This window comes from Leucopleurus acutus (genome assembly GCF_964270905.1).
Source record: "Leucopleurus acutus genome assembly, chromosome: 2".
Lineage (NCBI taxonomy): Eukaryota > Metazoa > Chordata > Mammalia > Artiodactyla > Delphinidae > Leucopleurus > Leucopleurus acutus.
Window position 1 is genome coordinate 160,915,714 of NC_139143.1, and position 21,567 is coordinate 160,937,280.

Genomic DNA, 21,567 nt, shown 5'->3' on the forward strand with positions numbered 1-21,567 from the left:
CCATCAAGAATCATTGTAAAGAATATTCAGACTGAAACAATCTACGAAATGTGATTTCCAGAGAGCTGTACCTTTTATGGTTTGCTTGCACATCAGTAATTTCTGCTGAATATGCTGTTATAATGAAGAGACGTCCAAGATTTTTTTTCTGATTAGAACTGGTAGCCAGTGTATTAAATATTGATATAAAAAAATGAAAAAGAACTGGAACCAGATTCAGAATCATGAAAACATTTTTATAACAATTAAAAAAACTGTATTAAACAGGGTTTAAAGGAAATTAAAACAGAACTATGAGAAGTACAATTTGTTATAGTATCAAATTTCTATATAGATTTTATACCTCAGTGGGAAAAAATAACTGATTCTGATGACATTCATTCTGTTTTCACCTGTGATAGTCATGGATGCTTTTCTTTTCCCTTGGGGTGCTGAAATTGAGCTGAAAAAGTGGCTCTTTGAACATAGTTTTAATGCTTTCTACAGTTTTTTAAATTTAGTTTGTGGGCTGTTGGAATTGTAATTTTTAATTGCCTTCAAAATATGGAGATTTAAAATAACGTCTGGTCTCACTGAACAAGTTTGATATCTCAGTTGCTCTTGGGTCAACTGGCTTATAGACCTTCTCTCATACACACAAATTTCTTATTAGATTTTCAACTTCCTAACTTGATTCAACTGATTATGCTTAATACCCAAGATTCATACTACTGTACTACAGATTTGTTTTCGCAGCAATAAATCTTCTGTTCTTTGTTTATGATTCCACTCAACAAAAGGCCTGTAGAAGTGATTTATTATTTGGGTATTTGGAGATGATACATTTGATGGTTTTTTGGAAAACTTTTTTCACTCCATACTCAGATGTGCTTCATTGTCAAGTGCATATTTACACTAGGTTCTTGAATTGTAATGTTGATCTGCTGCTTTTTTAAAAAATAAAATTTGACTAAAAACAAAAGGAAGTATAGCATACACATGAAAAATGGTCAGCCCTGCTAATGATCGAAAAGTGAAATTTAAAATTCATTTTGGGGGGAATTCCCTGGAGGTCCAGTGGTTAGAACTCTGTGCTTACATTGCTGAGGGCCCATGTTCAATTCCTGGTTGGGGAGCTAAGATCCCTCAAGCTGCAAGGCATAGCCAAAAAAAAAAAAAAAGCACTTTTTGAGGGAGAAAAATCTTAATGATAATATCTAATATTGGTAGGGATTGAGTAAAACTACCACTCTTACCCAATGCTGAGAAGACAGTATAAAACAGCACAACTTCTAGAAAGTATATTGGCAAAAGTACAAAGAGACAAATACTGAAACCCTTTACCCTAGATAATACGATATTTTGTAATGTATCTTAAGAAAATAATCCAAAACATGGAAAAGGTTATATACACCAAGAACTTCATCCCATAATTTTATATGCTGAAGAAGAACTTAACCTTTATGCCACAGGGGAGAATAGTAAAATAAACTGTGATCTAGTTACTCACTGAATAAGATTCAACAATTACAAGTTGTGAAAATTAACAAGTAACGTTACCAAAAAAATGATCTGTTAAGTCGAGTGAAAGCAGGAGACATTCTATATAACTGTATTATAATTACGCCTCCAAAAAGTAGGAGAAAATGGGGGAACACACCAAAACGATAATCATTAGTAAAGATAAGAGTAGGCATGGATTTTCCACTTTAACTTTCATATTATCTATAAAGTGGTATTATAATCATGAAGAACACATGCAGCTATGTCTGTTTCATGCATAGTGTAATGCTTTAATACAGAACACTATTTCTTGAAGTTAAAAATGTCTTATCTGTCCATTTAAAAAGAATACTCTTTAATTAACAAAGCCAGTTTCTTTTAGATTTGATAATAAATGCCTTCACTTAGCAAATATTAATTCTTGGCATATAAATCTTTGCAAGAGTATTTTTTAAAAATCTAAGTACATCAAATAAAAAAGTTTGAAATAGCTCTTTGGCACATAGGAAATATTTCATTCCTAAATGAAAACATTCAGTGAGTAAAACAGGCTGCTTTCATGGGTACGGTACACCAGCAACCTAATTACGAATGAACACTATCTATCTCCATATAGCTACTCTTTCCTCTTCTCCCACCTTCTGAATTATCTCAGATACCTTTTTCTGACCTTGTCTGATTTCATATGGTCTGGTACAATGAATAGAGCTAAGGAAACAGACCATAGTTTTCTACAAGTGAAAGGAAACGTTTGTGCTTTGGTTTCAAACCCTTTTTGATGATGCCATCCAAGCCATAGCTGTGCACTGGGTTAATTCTTTCTTGGGACAGTTACAATAACTTCCAGGTCCCTTTTCTGGATGACTGTGAGGTAAGAGTCCTTCATACTAAGTTGAGAAGGAATTATCTTTACCTAACTACACGTATTACCCTGCACTTGCCTACATTGAAATTCACCTCCCAGTTAGTGTCCCTTTTCACACAAGCGCAAAAGATCAGTCTGCAGCTGATTCCAATTAGCTTGACTTTAAATTACCTGGAAGGGCTTAGAGCCCTGTGTAAACTTAATGATTTCACTGGCTAGTACATCTTCCATTAAAATAAATAACAGATAGAAGATAGAGGATAGCTAGATAGGTCCTTGGCTAGAACTGGAGAATCCCATATTCTCCATACTTCCTTGGTTAGAGAAACAGTTAATTATTCCAAGGCAAATTTACTATAGAGTCTTGTCAAAGGCTTTTTGAAGGTCTAAATAGTCATATTGATTGGTTCCACTCTAGTTGTCATTAGTCAGGCATATTTTCTTCTTCCAGAAACCGTGTTGTATTTCCTCCCGTATGTTATACTTGTCCAGTTATCATACACTGTATTTCAGATTCTAACTACACGCCTAGGATGAAAAGTGTACTTGGCGACTGGGAGTCTCCTAAAACCCCCTCTCAAGAACAAGGGTCCCATTGGCAGTCTGTCGACACACTGGAAATAATATGCTGGTCAAACTGAAGGAAACTCTGGTGCTTTAATTACACCTAATTTTGTTGACGGCATTTACAGCAAAAAAATGCACGCGCACACACACACACACACACACACAGAGACACACGTGTATATACACACGCACACATATTATTCTGTTTGATCTAGTATGCCCAACATGTCCATTTGAAGAATTTGGAACTGGGAATCACTAACACCTAAATCCAAATCATGGTAAAGAATTCACTGGTGGTTGGTCCATCCCTGTGGCAAAAGTTTGCTCCATGATACCTCATGGTCTTTGTTCTATAGCTGGCTTTTTTTTTTCTTTATGGACTTAAGAGTATTTTGGTAGCTGTTCTTCAAATTCCCACCTGGGCTGATTAATAAGCAAATTACTTATTATGAACAAAACTTGAAAGATTTACAACCAACCCTAAAGGCATTGATGTCCAGACTTCGGTCCATGTATTTCTTCTTCTCATACTTATCTCGAATAAATCCCTCGACAGCTCTGCAAAAAGCTTATTAAGGATAAATCAAACAAATCTTTCTCATGGAATGACTATAAAAGGTCAATTTGTATCTCATGGAACATTGTTCTCCTCTCTCCCTCCTGCCTGGTTTCCCCATATGGCTCCTGTCTCTTCACGTGGGGTTTCCCTGACCAAAACCTTTAAATGCCTCCTTCGTGGTTACTGCAGGGAATCACCATTTCCTAGGATTTTCCTTCAGAGTAATGATAGCAGAAAATGGGATCAATCTTCATTTTGACATCAGTGGAGCCTGTGGCTCTTCTAGAATACAGGTAAAGCAGTCAGTTGTCTATTTTAAAGCCCTTCAGTCAACAAGTCTTAAACAAAGGCACCCGAGTGCCCCTTATAACCTCTTGCGCCCCACTGCCAGATTCTGATCAGTGGATCCTCTGCAGGGCCCCAAATCTGCATTTAACAGGTTCCACCTGCACCCACCAAAAGCAAACTCTAACAAGATGGTCTACAAACCACATTTTGAGAAGCACTGTGTTCAGGGGGTTTGGTTTTGTGAGCTGGGTGCTATCTCCTTTTGAGGGGATGGGGGAAGAAAGTTATGGATTAACTGGTCAACAACAGTTAATTCTTTGAGCTAGGACATAAAAAGGTGTTAAAAATGAATGGTAGTTTTGCTAACTCAACATAGCACAATAAATATTCTTTTTATCAAACAATGGTTTCAGAGATACAAAAATTATTAGAGATGTCACTTTATGGAAGAATTCACAGTGAACCACTGCAGTCTTAATTCCTGAACAGTCTTCCCCATGTGACACCACCATTCTGACATTAGACAGTATATGTGGACTTCCTGTGTGCCTTGGTTGCTGGAGAGAGGAAAAGCCAGACTTCGACTAATCCACATATAAATATGGCCCAGTCAGATCATGGGTTCTGAGTCTTGTGTGACTCTCCCAAAACACCAAAAAAACCACTCAGCCTTCTGAGTTGCTCCAGAAAAGATACGGGTCTATTTGAGGTCGCCGAAAGGTCTCAGGCAGGTAGGCTTCATAAAGTCGGTTTGCCTTTCCATTCCCCATCTCTTGCATGCACTGCAATAAAAAAGATGTGGAAACAAGGAATGTCACATCAGGAAAAAAAAAAACTTCTCACCCAATTGTACCATTTTACAATTGAAGAACCAACCTAGGGAGTGGGAGAACCGAGATTTAAACCTGTCTTCTGGTTTCCAATCCATGATTCTCTCTGCTCTACTCCCAACCATTTACTTTCACAGCTGTCTTTCCTGCCACCCCTCCTCCTTTTATTGAAAGACTTGTCTGACAGGATACATTTAATTCAATAATAATACAAGATCCCATGTGAAAGTCCAAGACATAGCTGCCAATCAAAATGTCTACTTGGCAGGCAATAATCAGTGCCTAATCAGGCAGGCAATAATCAGGAACAACCACAATTCTGAGTTTATAGCAGTAATTAACCTATTCCGTTGTAGTACCAATAAATGTGCTTCTCATTAGGCTTTTGAAAGACTCCTTAACACTTGTGAGAGAGAAATTCCAAGATTTTAAAAAATCTTCAAATTCCCAAATACCTCCGTGGCATGTAATTTCCTTCATAAGATACAGTAAAGTGTAACTGGAAAATATAACTAACCTTTTAGTCCTTTAGTGAATCCATAAAAATAATCTAAAGTAACTTCTAAAGCCATTTTCTGTTAGGAATAACCTCTTATTTCTAACACCAACTTTAGCAACTCGTTTTGTTTGGAGCTTCTTTCCCCCCAAACAAAGGGAAAAAAATTTTTTTTTAAATTACTTTAACAAGTTTCAATGCAGGAAGAGAATATAGAACAATGAAGCCACATCGAGGTGCAGCTCTTGGGCCAGGCTGGACTCACTAACTTAAGTGTCTCATGCCCAGCCCACCAACCTAACAGCAAGCAAGATTCATATATGCATTTCTGCAATAAAACACTATTATAAGTCTATGTGTTGGAGGGTTTTCTTCTTTTAAGTGAGTATCTAAAACTATAAATGTTAGATCTGCAAATGCCAAGGCCCTTAGAAAATAATCCAAAGATCCCCCTTTATACCTTCACGGATCCATGGGGTCCTAGTCCATAGACTATTAGTGCTTTGAAGGAAGCAAAATATAAGTAGAATAACCTGTGTCTTAAATACAAAGATTAAAAATGTTAAATGTGACATAAGTGTTTAACAACTAAACTTTCCTTTACCTTCACCTTCATGCCCAGTTTGACTGAAATTCATCCGGAACTACTTTTACATGGAAATATGGGAGCAGTTGACTCACTCTTGGGCTGTGTAAATACCTGGATCTGTTCCTGAGTCCACTGGTCGAGGTTAACTGATTTTACCCTGGATATGTGCACCCCGAGATTCCTGTGGATGCCAGCACATCGAATGCAGATGAACACACCAATGTTCCAGGAGGCCCATCGTGGTCCTGTGAAGGTCAGGAACAGGGCAATAAAGTACCAATTAAAACAACGTTCAAGACCCAAAGTGGAATATTTAGGTTATCAGACAACATTTCTGCTAGAACATAAGTGAGAGAACTGTTACCACAATCATCTTTAAAAAACTTTTTTTTAGATTTTATTTTTATTTTTTGGCTGTGCTGTGCAGCTTGCAGGATCTTAGTTCCCCAACCAGGGATTGAACCTAGGCCCTGGCAGTGAAAGTGCTGAGTCCTAACCACTGGACTGCCAGGGAATTCCCATAATCACCTTTCTTTAAAAAATTGGTTTTGTTCATTCCTCCAAGAATCAGCTTTCTTTAAGTTTAAATTTTTTTTAAGTGTACAACACAGTGGTTTTTAGTATTCTCAGACAGTTGTACACCATCACCACTATCTAATTCTGGTGATGGTGTACACCCCAAAAAGAAATCTCAACCCCATTAGCAAGCAGTCCCCATTTCCTCCCAACTTCCCCCCACCCCAGACCCAGGCAACCACAAATCTACCTTCTGTCTCTGTAGATCTGCCAATTCTGGACATTTATATAAATGGGATTATATAATGTGTGGGCATTTGACTAGGGAGTAGCTTTTTACAGTATCTGATAATATAAGTGTTGAAATGCAAATATTATAATACTGTTACTCATGGTTTTTAAAAATCCCAGGAGAACAATGGGAAGTCATGTCACATTCTATTTAGTATCTTACACGAACAGCCCTCCCTCAAGAAACATTTCAATGGTACTGAGACCTGGATTCAGTTTTCCTACCAGGAAAAAAGATACAGACATGCCATGCCAGCTCAAGGCTCAGCCTGAAATTTAAAACTTTGTTTATCTTCCCCTCCCAACCAGGCCTATAAAATATGCATCCAGATTCACTTACTAGGATCCTTTCCCCTTGGGCTGATGTCCCTACTTTACCCAACTACAGAATTATTTAGATTCACAATTGTCAAATAATAAAGATACTTACAGCAATAAAAAAGAAATCTCAGATATGTATTTCAGTAAAATTCTGTTACATAATCTCCCATCCCCTGCCAACTTTGCTCACCCTAATAATCACTCTGGGAAATTTTCAAACCCTTCTTCATAATTTTTATACAGGACAAAACTGACTTACTTTTATGTGACGCCTGCCAAACACCTGCTGAAAAATCACTAATATTTCCTCTGCCATCATTCCACTAAGCAGAAATTTACCACATAAAGAAGCATGATGTCAAAGTTAGAGGTTTTGATAAAGAGGTGAAAAGACACTAATTGATTTTCTACAGAGATAAAGAGGACCTGCATTTGGAGCAACAAAGGACATGAGGTTTCAATTCTGCTGGACACAGATAATAGTTTGGTTGGTCTAAGGGTTTTGGCAGCAGTTTTAATAAGGGAATGCTAAAATCATATGGCAGAAAACTATTCTTAGAAATTTGAATCTGCAATTACTATAAGTAAGAATGTAATTTTTGGACAAAGATATTACTGATACTATGGCAAAAACTACAAATACAGAAGGCTCAAGTCCTCCTTATAACCACCAGGTGGTGTTCTCTGCCTCAAATTTTATCCCAATACCCTCTTACTGCTCTAATCTTGCTAGGCTCAGATTTATCTTCTAAAAAGACCTTCAGTCCCTTCAAATCCCCAGATTTGCACAGTAGATCTGCTACGTAGCCAATAAACACACAAATGATCCACACACTTCTTTCAGTGGGAGTTAACATAAACACAAAACAGAAAACCTAAATAGATGTGAATGAGGTTCCTTAGCGTGCTGTATGTCTATTTTGGGTTACAGTTTTCATAAAGGAACTCAGATAAAATCTAAATTATACAGGATTTAAAATGGGACCAAAAGTTAATATTTCATGTTTCTTTACCATTTTCCCTTTGCTCGAGATTCTAGAACTCATAAGATAGTTACATTATATTTGTTTGCTAACAAAATCAGAAGCCAAAAACGCTAATTAAAAGGTAGCTGTGGGACTTCCCTGGTGGTGCAGTGGTTAAGAATCTGCCTGCCAATGCAGGTGACATGGGTTCGATCCCTGGTCCGGGAAGCAACTAAGCCCGTGTGCCACAACTACTGAGCCTGCGCTCTAGAGCCCGCGAGCCACAACTACTGAAGGCCACACGCCTAGAGCCCATGCTCCACAACAAGAGAAGCCACTGCAGTGAGAAGCCCACGCACCGCAATGAAGAGTAGCCCCTGTTCACTGTAACTACAGAAAGCCCGTGCTCAGCAACAAAGACCCAACGCAGCCAAAAATAAAATTAAAAATTAAAAAAGTAAAAAGTTACCTGTGGAATGTTATGCTATTTGCTTCCTGACCCTAAGTCTGGAGAAGGTGATTCCCAAACATCTAAGCTACTGTCACCACTGTGGAATTTCTCCAGATCCCGTTCCAGAGTATTTAACGTCTCTTTGCCTTGGAGGAATACAAGACTAAATCCTGATATTCTGGAGCCACTAACAAGGCCTCAGTATAGAAACATAGGCAATGAAAGGTCATGAAAGGTCAGAGGAAGCCTTCTCTGCTCCCCCTCCCACATCCCTCTTACAACCTTTTCCCAGTGAAATACGGACAGTTCTATCTCAGACACTCAGCCTCCTTTAGTTTTAAGCCACTAGATTTATTAATCAATAACTGCATGCTCCGTAAAGGATTCTGAAATTGGAGAAAGGGAAAACACAGGAGAGATACTTACATGGCTGAAAATATGGGAAAATGGTGTTGTTATTAAAAGCATAATCTTTGCAGCCAGAAAAAAACTTACATTTCGAAGGTCAGCTTCATCAATGATTAGCTGTGTGACCTTCAGAGAGATACTTAAGCTTCCTAAACCCCAGTTTCCTCATCTACAAAATGTACACAATAATATTCACCTCACAGTGCTGAGAATATGGAGGGGTAATAATAAAAGAGAGCTACATATAAGAACATGGCATAGAATGAGATTTCTGGAACCCATTTCCCATTCATCTCCTTCATGATAAGAGCATGTTTTGTTTTGTTTTTTAATTGATTAATTTATTTTTGGCTGTGTTGGGTCTTCGTTGCTGCACCCGGGCTTTCTCTAGTTGCGGTGAGCGGGGGCTACTTTTCGTTGCAGTGCGCGGGCTTCTCATTGCGGTGGCTTCTCTTTGTTGCAGAGCACAGGCTCTAGGCATGCGGGCTTCAGTAGTTGTGGCACGTGGGCTCAGTAGTTGTGGCTCGCGGGCTCTAGAGCGCAGGCTCAGTAGTTGTGGTGCACGGGATTAGTTGCTCTGTGGTATGTGGGATCTTCCCCGACCAGGTCTCGAACCCGTGTCCCCTGCATTGGCAGGTGGATTCTTAACCACTGCGCCACCAGGGAAGTCCGATAAGGGCATGTTAATGAATTCATATGTATAAGCCAACACTATGCAACACCACAGAATGCTGCTTGTTAGACAGGAATGTGAGTTCTAGTCCTAAAACGTCAGAATCAAAATCAACGGACTGAAGAGCAGAAAGAAACTTACCCTCGATACAATTTCAAAGTCTTCTAGAAAACATGAAATTTTAAGCAGCTTCTTTTATCTCCCTCAAAATATTCCTTGAGAATATACTACTTAAACCCCCAGCTGTTCCCCTTTTCTGTTATACGCCCCCACCCTGCCCTGGTGTCCATACACGCCTCCACTGCACACACAGATGAAGGTGGGAAGCTGACAGCCATCTGATGTGCCTGGATTCCACAGTACCTGGTACTGTTGCTACAAGGCCAGCCTACTTAAACATGGGATACATGCAAAGATAATCCAATTGTTCCATACACATTGGCCATGGCAACCAGGGAGAAAATATAAAAGATACCATTCTGAAGTTGAAAATGGAAAGAGACTCTGAGAGGCAATGTTTCAAACCATTTTGAAAGCAAAGAGGCTGATAGACAGCGATATAAACAGGTAGTGATTAGCACAACAAAAGAGCAAGGTCATGGCTAAGTGAACATATTCATCAGGGGCCTACAAGCAGGCTCAGGAAGCATTAAGCAATATTAAAATTAATAAATAATCATTCTGCAATGAGGGATCAGTAAAAATGAAGAAAGTATATGGATCTGGCTAATCTGCCAAGCAATCAGCTCTAGTAAGTACCAGCCCAGTATCAGGGAAATCTGGGCTTACACTGCCTAGTTACACGCCTTTTGACAAGAGTCTCCAGGGCTTATTTCTCCATTTGTAAAATGGAAAGCATATAAATAAATCCAATTTACATTCAACTACTGGATGGCTTCTACATAACCGAGTTAACTACTGATGCCCAGCTGCAAATTTTTCTTGCTGCTGAAACTTCCCCCATCACCAGAGCTACTAGGCCTAGGAGGGTTCTGGGCTTGAGAAATCAGCAGAGAGGAGAGAACTAGAGTTACAGATAGCTTGAAGCTACTATTATAATAATTACAACTGGTTGATCTCTAACCTATGGAGTTCCAAAAAATAAATGTTAAGGGGGGAAAAAAAAACATTGCTAAATCAATGGATACCCATAAGTTAGACCAGCATCTTGGAGCTGTTGAAAAGCTCTTCAGCAGGAAGGATCAAGGAAGGGAGAGAAATTCTCTTCCATCTTCCATCCAAGCCCTGTTGAATCTACCTTGGAAACTTTCCCAGAATCCATCCATTTCTACCTAGACCTTCTCATATCTCACCTATAAGCATTCATTTTTTTAAAATGGGCGTAAGATTTTTTTGTTAGCTCTTCTTTAAAAATTTTTATTGAAATATAGTTAATTTACAATGTTGTATTAAGCATTCATTCTTTTAATATTATTTATTGAGTACCTACTATGTGCCAAGCACTCTGCCTGCTAGGTACCAGGAATACGAAGGCAGAGACAATAAAGATGAGATTCCCTATTTCAAAGAGCTCACAAAGTAACAACTAAACAGACTCCCACCAGAATAATCTCTCCAAAACACAAATCTGTACAGATCAGGCCCCCAAATGTAAACTTTTCATGTAGTCTCAAATATAGAGGTGAAAATGTAAATTGGTGCTAATTTTCTGAATGGCATATTCCAAACTGAACTCTCAATCTCTTGCCACAAAACCTGTTCTTCCTCCATTCTTCTCCATCTTAATCAATTACACCTCCATCCGTTCAAACGCAGCAGTCAGAAATTTATACATCATTTTCTTTCTTTCTTTTTTTTTTTTTCTTTGGTACGCGGGCCTCTCACTGTTGTGGCCTCTCCTGTTGCGGAGCACAGGCTCTGGACGTGCAGGCTCAGCGGCCATGGCTCACGGGCCCAGCCACTCCGCGGCATGTGGGATCTTCCCGGACTGGGGCACGAACCCGTGTCCCCTGCATTGGCAGGCAGACTCTCAACCACTGCGCCACCAGGGAAGCCCTATACATCACTTTTTATACCTCTCTTCTTCAAGAGAGGTATAAATCGCCATATCTACACCATCACCAAGACCAAATATCTCTCAAATCAGTATCTCCTCTCTCCATCTGCAACACTATTTCTCTAATCCAAATGCACCAGATCTCTTGGACTAGTGCGATAACCTCCTAATTAATGTCTCTCTCCGCTTTTACATTCCCTTCTCCTCCAACACCAAACCAAAACCATTCTCTGCGAAACAGTCAGCTTGAGCTCTTAAAGAAGCAAAAGTGACCTTGTCACTCAGCTGCTTAAAACCTTTCTAGGGAAGCCTGCCTTCTGTCACTGTTGGATTAAAGAACAAAATCCTTAATGTGGTCTCCAAGGTCTTATATGATCTGGCCCATGGCTACTTCCCCAGCTTCTCAACTCCAATCACGCCAGCCTTCTTTCGTTTCCTCAAAACACCAACATGTTCTTTACTTAGGGCTTCTGGCCTTTGTACACGCTGCTCTCACTGCCTAAAGAGCTCCTTCCCCAACCACTATCCACTCCTTGTAGCCTGGTCAACTCCTATATATCATGAAGGTCTCAGCTGAAAAGCTTCTTCCTCAAAGGAGCCTTTCCTTGGTCCCCCAATCTAAACCAGATTATATTCTCTCTTCCATCTTTTCTTCTGGTTTTTACATTTCGTTATGGAAAATTTCAAACACACAAAAGCCAAGCATAATTAACCAGCAGCTTCAGCAATTATCAACCTCTGGCCAATCTTACTTCAGCTATACTCCCACACACTCAACTCCCAACCTTGGAATATTTTGAAGCAAATCCCAAATATCATACCATGCAATCTGTATATACTTTGGTATATACCTCTAAAAATAAGGACTTTTCAAAGGTTATAGACTTTCACTTATTTTACCCTTTACTTTTTCTTTCTAAGTTGTACCATATTTTATCATATATTTATTTGTGTGATCGCTGAACATGTCTTTTCCACTAAACTGTAAGTGCCACAAGAGCAGGCAGATCTGTGATGTTCACTGTTACATTCCCAGGACACAGCACAGTTCCTCGCACACAGCAGGGAGGCAAAATTTGTTTAAAAATTAATTGAGGCCTTCCCTGGTGGCGCAGTGGTTGAGAGTCCGCCTGCCGATGCAGGGGACACGGGTTCGTGCCCCGGTCCGGGAAGATCCCACATGCCGCGGAGCGGCTGGGCCCGTGAGCCATGGCCGCTAAGCCTGTGCGTCCGGAGCCTGTGCTCCGCAGCGCGAGAGGCCACAACAGTGAGAGGCCCGCGTACCGCAAAAAAATAAAAATAAAAATAATAATAATTGAAACTAAGTAAATCCTTTGAACACCACCCACCCCTGCTGTAAGAATTCATCAGGGAAACAACAGGTCAAGTACGCAAAGAAATATATTAAGAATGTTCAGTAATATATTAATGTTCCAACAAAAAACATCAACAGATTCCATAAAAGAACTATGATATCACTACTCAGTTAGGGAAAAGAAAATTGTAGCTCTTTATTTGATATAGAAACATGTCCATGTTATATTAGTTATAAAATACAATTTTAAATGGTATAAACAGAACAAATCAAACCATTTTTGTTTAAGAATGTGAATAAATGTATATGTATACACAGAAAAAAATGTCTAGAAGAATATATATAAAATATTAAAAGCTATTATTTCTGGGTAGTGGGACTGTGAAATATTTATTTTCCTATTTTTTAACATACTCTCTGAATTGTTTGCAATGAACTTGCATTACTTCTGTAATGAGAAAAAACAGTACAGGTATTTTAAAAACAAAACAACAGAGCCATCCATGGCTCCTTACTGGCTGAAAGATAAGTTGAAACTCCTTAGCATGATAATAAAGCCCTTTAAGAGCCCAGTGCTTTACACAGGATGAGCAAGTCATCATTCTGAAAAATGTCATGACTCACGCCTCTGTGCCTACACCTTCTTCCTACCTGAAATGGCTTTCTCCTCCATTCCCTGCTCGAAAACTTCAAAATCTAGTCCAATGTCACCTCTTTCTGTGAGGCCATCAAGGGAATAAATCTTGACCTTTGCTATGGCTAAGAGTCCATTGCATGCTTTGCTCTTCCAATACTTAATATCTTATCACAATTAGTTGCTTACGAAACTTTCTTGCCCTAAATAGACTATCAGCTCTGGAAGGCAAGGACCTTGTCCCTTCATCATTTATCCCAAACATTTACCACCATACTTGCAAGTAGTACATACAAAATAAGTATTTGTTAAATGAAGTCATCAATTAACAAGATAAAAAGCATACAATTTTTTTTCTGTCTTGTAAAATGAAGGGAGAAGAACTTTTCAAACACTTTCAAGGCAAAGATATTACCCAGAAAAGGGATTAGGTTACTTTGGTGAGGCTCCAAAGGCATAACTAGCACCAGTGAGTAGAAGTTGATTTGGGCACACTCCGGGGAAGAATTTCCTAACTCATAATTAAGGTTGCGTGCAAACAAATGCAGCATATCCAAAAACAGTGGAATCCCAGTAAGTGCACGTGTTCAAGAAAAGGTTGGATGATCAACTCTCAGGGATGGTGGAGAAATGATCCCTGCACAGTGGGTGGGGTAAACCATGAGCTGTAAAGTCCCTTCTAGTACCATTGTTCTACTGGCTGATTTGTAGGAAATTTTCATGTCCCTTCCTGCTTGAAATTCAGTGGTTCTGAAGGTACAACGTGAAATAATCTATGAAGATGTTAGGTCTTTTTTTTTTTTTTTTTTGGCCACATCATGAGTCATAAAGGACCTTAGTTCCCTGACCAGGGATCAAACCTGTGCCCCCTGCAGGGGAAGCACGGAGCCCTAACCATTGGACCTCCAGGGAATTCCCTGAAGATGTTAGATCTTGATGAGTCTAAAAACATGAAATCAAATTCAGTTCATGGAGCCTATGATTGGCACTGAAAGCTGGTTTAAACGTGATAGACACGTAAGGAAGAACCTCCATCAACACATTCTGATTTGAAAATAGAAGCAAATTTCTCCTGAACTTGGCCTGTCATTAACTCCAGCATGAAATTCGAGAATCAAAGCAAAGAAGCAGCAGTATTTATTTTAACAATTCTAACGCTAGGTACCTCAGTTCCACTCATTATATCCCTTCAACCCTTGATTCACTACAAAGAAGAATACACATAAACACCAGTGGCATCTTGGAGAAATTAAGTAGGGCTACTAAGAGGTATGTTTATCAGCCTATTTCCATCTACACAAAAGAGAATTCACCTAGTTCCCTATTCCAAAATAACAATAAACAGTAACTTTGAACCTCTGTAAGTACAAACATTTTAAGGAACCATGAGGCCAAAATAAAAGCTTACTCAATCAACCTCTGCTCTGAGTACGCTCTGCAAGAGAAGTAAGTCCCTTTCCATCCGGTACATCTTGTAAGAATGTTGTTTCCTTTTGTCAAAAAGAGACACTGTCCACGTTCATATATTTGAAAAAGCAGAAGTCAATCTTTTTTTGTTTTGTTTTTTTTGCGGTACGCGGGCTTCTCACTGTCGTGGCCTCTCCCATCGCGGAGCACAGGCTCTGGACACGCAGGCTCAGCGGCCATGGCTCACGGGCCCAGCCGCTCCACGGCATGTGGGATCTTCCCGGACCGGGGCACGAACCCGTGTCCCCTGCATCGGCAGGCGGACTCTCAACCACTGCGCCACCAGGGAAGCCCTAAAAGTTATCTTCTTAAATGTTTGAGACAAAACAAATTGAAAGATTCCTTAGATTAATTAGAGAATAAAGGTAAATACTACGCCAAGGAATTTAAAATTGGAAAATCAGAGGTGGAAAGAACATTAGAAGTCGGTGAGTCTAACCTTCTCATTAGTCATTGAGATCCTTTTTTCTGGTTCCTCCCTAAACAGCTCTGGTACTAAGTCAGTTATGTACCATTTCAAAAGGAAGGCCATTCTACTGTTGGATGGCATTGAATACTAGAGATGCCTTCTTTACACTGAGTCCCATTAATCTGCCCACTGCAAGGAGAAGCCCCCGCACCGCAATGAAGAGTAGCCCCCGCTCGCCGCAACTAGAGAAAGCCCGCGCGCAGCAATGAAGACCCAACTCAGTCAATAAATAAATAAATTCTTTTTAAAATAAAATAAAATGGTCTTTCTCTAAAGACATTAAAGCTTGTAACACTAGGAAATCAACAGGGAAGTGGAATGGGGGCTAGTGGGAAAAAAGGAGGAGACATTGTTAATCTTTCTCTTGCCCTTAGCAGTGCTTACAGACAATGGATTGGCCTTGACCTTGCTCTGCTCTGGAGCGGGGGTGGTGGTGGAGAAAATTAAATACAATTTTTAAAAAGCCTACAGAAAGTAATAAAACTAAAACAATAAAACAGCCAAAGGGCCAGCGCTAGAACAAGGCACATGTCTACTGCTGGGGGCAGCAGCTTTCTCAGTTTCTCTATACGCTGGCTATTCATTTCCTTTAAATCCTAGGAAAACCAGTACTTGCTCTGAATTAGTCCAGTAACATGCTTGTACATATCTCATGGTATTTACCTGACCCCTGCTAGCCACAAAGCTATGGGCTAAAAGATAATAACTGTATCTCTAAAATTAATTAAACTACTCTGAAAAGACTGAAGGAAGGGCAATTAACTTTTAGTAAATTTAGCTCCACATCAATCTTATTTGCTTTATTTATTATTGGAAGGTAAAGATTTATTGCAGGTTAGGCTCTGACTCTTCCTTTCTGGCTATCCCAGCAGTGGACGGTAACTAATGTATACTTAGGTGATGTTTCTGGTAATAAAGACTACCAAATCAAACAACCTGTATCTTTATTACTCAACTCTATTTCCCAGAATACTTCAGAAGGGAAAGGACCAGGTCCTAGTTTGAACTTTTTTTTTTTTTTTGCCTCTGAAAAGGACATTCTGCCAAGGTATGTGCTGATGATGTCACTGCCCCATTTGAAGACATGTAATTTAGACCCCCACTGTCAACTGAACTCCAAACTAAGTGTGGCTTAAATTCTTCCATGATCTGGGCCTTTCTAGAATCAATTCTTGTTATTCCTCTTCTTACTTCTATACACCAACAAAGACATCACTTCCTCTAAAACGGTGTGTGTAGCTGCCAGCTGCTAGGTTCCAGCCACACAGAGAAATCTGAGAGGGTGACTCTCACCCACAGACACCCAGAGGCCTTTCTCTGATTTGGGAACAAGAGGCAGACTGAGGGACTCCCGGACAAGGTGAGTCCCTGATTCTACACAGAGGGCCTCTGACTGCCACAGAGGTGTCTTTCCAGCCAGTCCTGGAGCAGCAGCTGTGCAGTACTGCTGGCGGTGCTCTCTAAAAGCCTGAGGCCCAAGTCTCTTGGGGTTTCCCTGGGAGGTTCTGGTATGTGATGCTATGATTGTTTTCATAGTAGAGAGCTGATATATTTTAAAGAGGGGAAAAGAGCTAGCCGAAACATCTTCTGCCCGGGTTGAAGAATCTCATAAAGTCAGTGAGAAGATTAGACTGATTACACAAGCTGATGCCTGCAGCAGAGGCCAGTCCTCTGACATTACAAACCCTGAGTATGGCAAAACGTAATAATCTAAACATGTCCACCTCTTTACTTGAGAACACAGTAGATTTTCTTGAAAAATAACTAGAAGTGAGCCCCTAAACTTTCATTTCATGGAGGGATGGTGGCTTGCCTTCAAGGACATACATGGTTACTCAAAGATATGTCAAACTCTCTCCAACCCTTAGTGACTGGTGCCAAAACACCCTAAAAGCGCCTCAGAAGAATGCAGAACAACTTCAGAGGGAAAGGATGGATGGTATGGTTGAAAACACTCATTTTCAGGAAAGCCAAGGATTGCTTTCCCGAGAAGCTGCAGGATGGGGGCAAAGAGTGTGGGAAGTGAAGAAAAAAAAAGCTTGAAAACTCAACTACACGGGTGAAATAGGTTGTAAATCATAAAAAGAGCCAGCTAAAAAGATCTATGACAAAAACTGTGCTGGAGAGGACAAATTTACCTGCTCTCTTTAAGAGATTATGTGGATGACGGCAATTTGGGATTAGACAAAAAGAATGGATCAGAAAATGGAGACCACCTAGACTATGAGTCAGAAGTCGATTCAAAGAAACTCATCCATGCTGTTACTTAAATGTTTCCTTAAAAAGGCTCGAAGGAGAAAAGCAAGGAACATTTTAAAAATTATGTGAAGATGGGCTTCCCTGGTGGCACAGTGATTAAAAATCCGCCTGCCAACGCAGGGAACATGGGTTCGCGCCCTGGTCCAGGAAGATCCCACGTGACGCGGAGCAACTAAGCCCGTGTGCCACAACTACTCAGCCTGCGCTCTAGAGCCCGTGAGCCACAACTACTGAAGCCCGCATGCCACAACTACTGCAGCCGAGCACCTAGAGCCCGTGCTCCGCAACAAGAGAAGCCACCGCAATGAGAAGCCCGCACACCACAACGAAGAGCAGCCCCTGCTCACTGCAACTAGAGAAAGCCCAGGCGCAGCAATGAAGACCCAACGCAGCCACAAATAAATTAATTAATTAAAAAAAATTATTGAAGACAATCAAATGAAAAGGAGCTTACAAGTCAAATGAGAAATTTCCAAACTGAGCAACCCTCTTTGCAATTTGAATATTCACAGCTTGAAAGTGAAATTCAAAAGCTTCAGCTGAAACTTCAAATAGTGACTGAACTACATCAAGAACATATAATGAAACTTTGCACAAAGTTTATCAAGGAGGGAATTTACTGCTTAGAAGTAAAGAAGAAACTTCCCAAAGTGTACGAAAATATCAGCAGTGTACTCCCCAAGTGCAACTCCTACAGAAAGCTGGCCAAAGACCTAGAGAGAGAATTGGAAAGAAACATTTCCTTCTATCAAAGACGGATCATGTCCCATGAGAAAAAACCCTCAACAAAGTTGGCTGGCATCTCTGTTGACTGAGAGAAAGCTCAACAAGCTAAGAAAAGAAATGGTCACAGGAGACAAAATTGGCCAAAGCAGGGTTTAAATTCCAGCTTTCCCCCAGGGGCTCCTCTGCCCTGCTATTCAGCAAGCAGAGGCCCGAGAGGGTCAGGAAATCCCTCTCCTTCATCAGGTTCCCAGGGAAGAAGGAGGTCAAACCGTGAGGGCTGAGGGACCCAGTGTCATGTCCAGGTTTAATTCCAGAGCAGCCACCTCCTAAATATCCACAAGCATAGTAGGACATCTGCCTAATGTTTTCTGTCTTTAAACGTCCTCCTGATTTCTCTCTTTAGTTAATGGCTGTTATTCAATTGATGCTACATTTGCTTTTACTGTAATTCCTAAGATAGGGTTTAATATAATGCTTAAGAATATATTATTTCCACTTCATTGGACTCTCTAGAATTAGACAGCATATCTGCTATACTTTGGCTGCAATAAAAGATCCTCTATTACTTAAAGCATCAATTGAAGTTTGATGTGACCAGGTGGAGGCATTTGAAACAATACAGGAAATGCAACAAGCTGTTATTAAAAATCTATACAAGTAACAATATTTATCCCTATAAATTTTGATTGGTTTTAAAAACAATGTAAAAATAAACAAAAACTAAATAACAACATCCCCAGGTAATCTCAGCACTATTTTTATTGGTTTAGCCCTAAATGCATAGATTAGGGGAATTGACATTTTGCAATTTTTTGTTTCTTGTTTTTAAATTTCTCTTTAACCTCTGTTATTTTGTTTAGCAAATGCTTTGCTGTTTAAATGTTTTAAATTTTTATGAAGTCAAAATAAAAGTTTTCCCTTCTAAAAAAAAACAGTATGTTCATAGCTCTTGTTAAATAAATGCTCCCATGAGAGATCAGTATGAAAGTTGTGGTACACAGTGCTGGGCCTCCAAGTGGGAAGCCCGTCTCTTTCTGGAGAATCTTGAGTTCAGCCTGGAGGATGAGGTCTCTGATTATGCCAGTAACCTTAGGAAGAGGCCTGGATGCCTATCCACTGAGAAATGAGTAAAAGAGCCCTAAGTGCGCAGCAGCACAAGAAGGCTAGTTCGGCTTTATCCTCTGGGTCAAGTTCTCTAGAGAGAAAATTGCTGGTGGTGGGTCCTTAGACAGTACCTTTCACATGCAGGAGGACCTGGTGCTGGAAAAAAAAAAAAAAAAATCAAGCAAGGTAACTAAGAATCTACACTGGTCCTGTGAAGCTAAGGCACGTGACCTCAGGATTCTGAAACAGAACAGGGACTGGGAACAAGCCGAGCGAGGTAGGATCAGAAGTTAAACCTTCAAAGAAAAGGGTGGCTGTTTTTTAGTTTCATATACTTTGTGATAAGTTCCCTTTTTTGTTCCCTCTTTGTACTCAAAGTTCTGAATGGTGTTAACAGGGCTAAGGGAAAAGAATCAAAGGAAGTGATTTGTGTCTATATATGAGCCAGAGCTTTAGAGCAGAGGCAGCAATACGATGAAAGCAATCGATAATCCAGAAGAAGCACCCAAAGAGGGAAAGAGAAGCAGGACACACTGGGGCCACCTGGGCAACTTTCTATCTCTACCTGTGGATTCTCTTTCCTGAATTCATGTTTTGGAGGTTCACAGGTTTGAAAAATAAGGAAAACTGGACTACTTATACTTTCTGGATCAACTTAATATTGCTCACAAATAGCTCTACGTGGGCTATTACTTCCATTTGCAAAACCTCATTTTGTGAAAATCTTGCTGTCTCCATCAAGCCTTTTTTCCTTCCTCTTCTGACTCTCACAGCACTGTGTCATTCTCCGGTGGCACTCAGCTATGCTTGTTCTGTCGCTGGGTTTTATATTTGTTTTTATTTTGTGAGCTCCTTTAGGTAACAACTGCCTAAGTTAGCATACTTTTTAAAAACCTAGAATGAGTATTTTTCTTATGTGGACTTGAGGTTTGAATCCCTTATTACTCAGAAAAACCACACAAAGGTGATTTAAATATCCTACATAGAAAATTAGGAGGAAGGGTGTCCTTAATGTTCCTGGTATCCTGGTTAGCTCGGATATTTTGGCTCTAGCTAATTTCCTCTGCACAAAGACCCTGCTTAAAGCATTCATGAATAAGCGAGAAGAGTGGTAGCTGAGGCATGGCTTCTCTGAAAAGGGGAGGGAGGAAATAAAAAATAGCTGCTTTCACTGGGGGCAGGAAGGAGATTATTTCATTAGGAGCCAAACAGTGAGACTATCTCAGTACAAACAATTGTTTGGCTTGAAGGCTCCATGTGGCCAATTACTCCGGCAAAGGCTCAGCTGGAACAGAACACGGAGCCTGCCAGGACTGAGGGATAGAGACTGACACAGGCTCAAGTGTCTCAGTCATGGCTCTGGGATCCCAGAGCATCCCAGCAAGGATGCTCATAGAACACACTCTACCCCAATCAGCAAAGAGCATCATTCTGCACCCAACCCAGTCCAGAATGTGGATTGAAAAGAGATGAGAAAAAGATGACCAAAAAAAAAAAAAAAGAAAAAGATGACACTGGGGACAATGTAAAGTAATTCAACCTAAAAAGAACATTTTGGGGGTGGGGGAGAGATAAATTAGGACTCTGGGATTAACATATACACACTACTATATATAAGATAGATAAACAACAAGGACCTACTGTATAGCACAGGGAACTATATTCAATATCTTTTAATAACCTATAATGGAAAAGAATCTGAAAAAGAATATATATATATATATATATATAACTGAATCAGTTTGCTGTACACCTGAAACTAACACAATGTTATAAACTAAGTATACTTCAAAAAAATTTTTAAAAATTTTAATATAAAATAAAACCAACATTTTGTAGCAAAAGCAATAAGGATAAAACCCAGATCTTATAAGAGAGCTAGAACATTTCAATCACTACCTCAATGGCTTTCATCAGGCTGGGGGTTGGAGGTGTGTAGAGATGGATCGCTGAGCTAACAGCTGGGCAATTATTTCAAAGTTGGCCAGGTGGGCCTGATATTTCAAAACTTGACATTATAATTAAACTAATTTCCTATCACTCATGACCTCACTTCAGGAAACAGATGTTTAACTCGATTCTCTAGAAGTTATTGTCTTCACTCCCTGGGGACATTTAGTTCTTTATGTTTTTTAAGTTACTTCCCGTTAAAGCCTTAGCTTCCTCTTTGCAACAACCAATAGCTTCTCATATTCTGAAAAAAATACTGAAGATGCAAAGTAAGCCTGCCCACTGAGGGGAGGCATATCTTTAGAAGAAGCTACCAAAGAAA

General features: G+C 39.8%; 1 protein-coding gene across 2 annotated transcripts in view; it reads right to left on the bottom strand.

The window, feature by feature from the left end:
• SMAP2 (small ArfGAP2) overlaps positions 1–21,567 on the bottom strand; it is a 47,023-nt gene that overhangs the window by 11,623 nt on the left and 13,833 nt on the right. For both annotated transcript variants that reach the window (XM_082834620.1, XM_082834621.1), the window contains exons 2-4: positions 5,791–5,924; positions 4,461–4,546; positions 3,397–3,475 (exon numbers count right to left, since the gene is read on the bottom strand). In XM_082834620.1, coding sequence (XP_082690746.1) covers positions 3,397–3,475; positions 4,461–4,546; positions 5,791–5,924 — 299 coding nt within the window. The remainder of the gene's footprint in view (positions 1–3,396; positions 3,476–4,460; positions 4,547–5,790; positions 5,925–21,567) is intronic.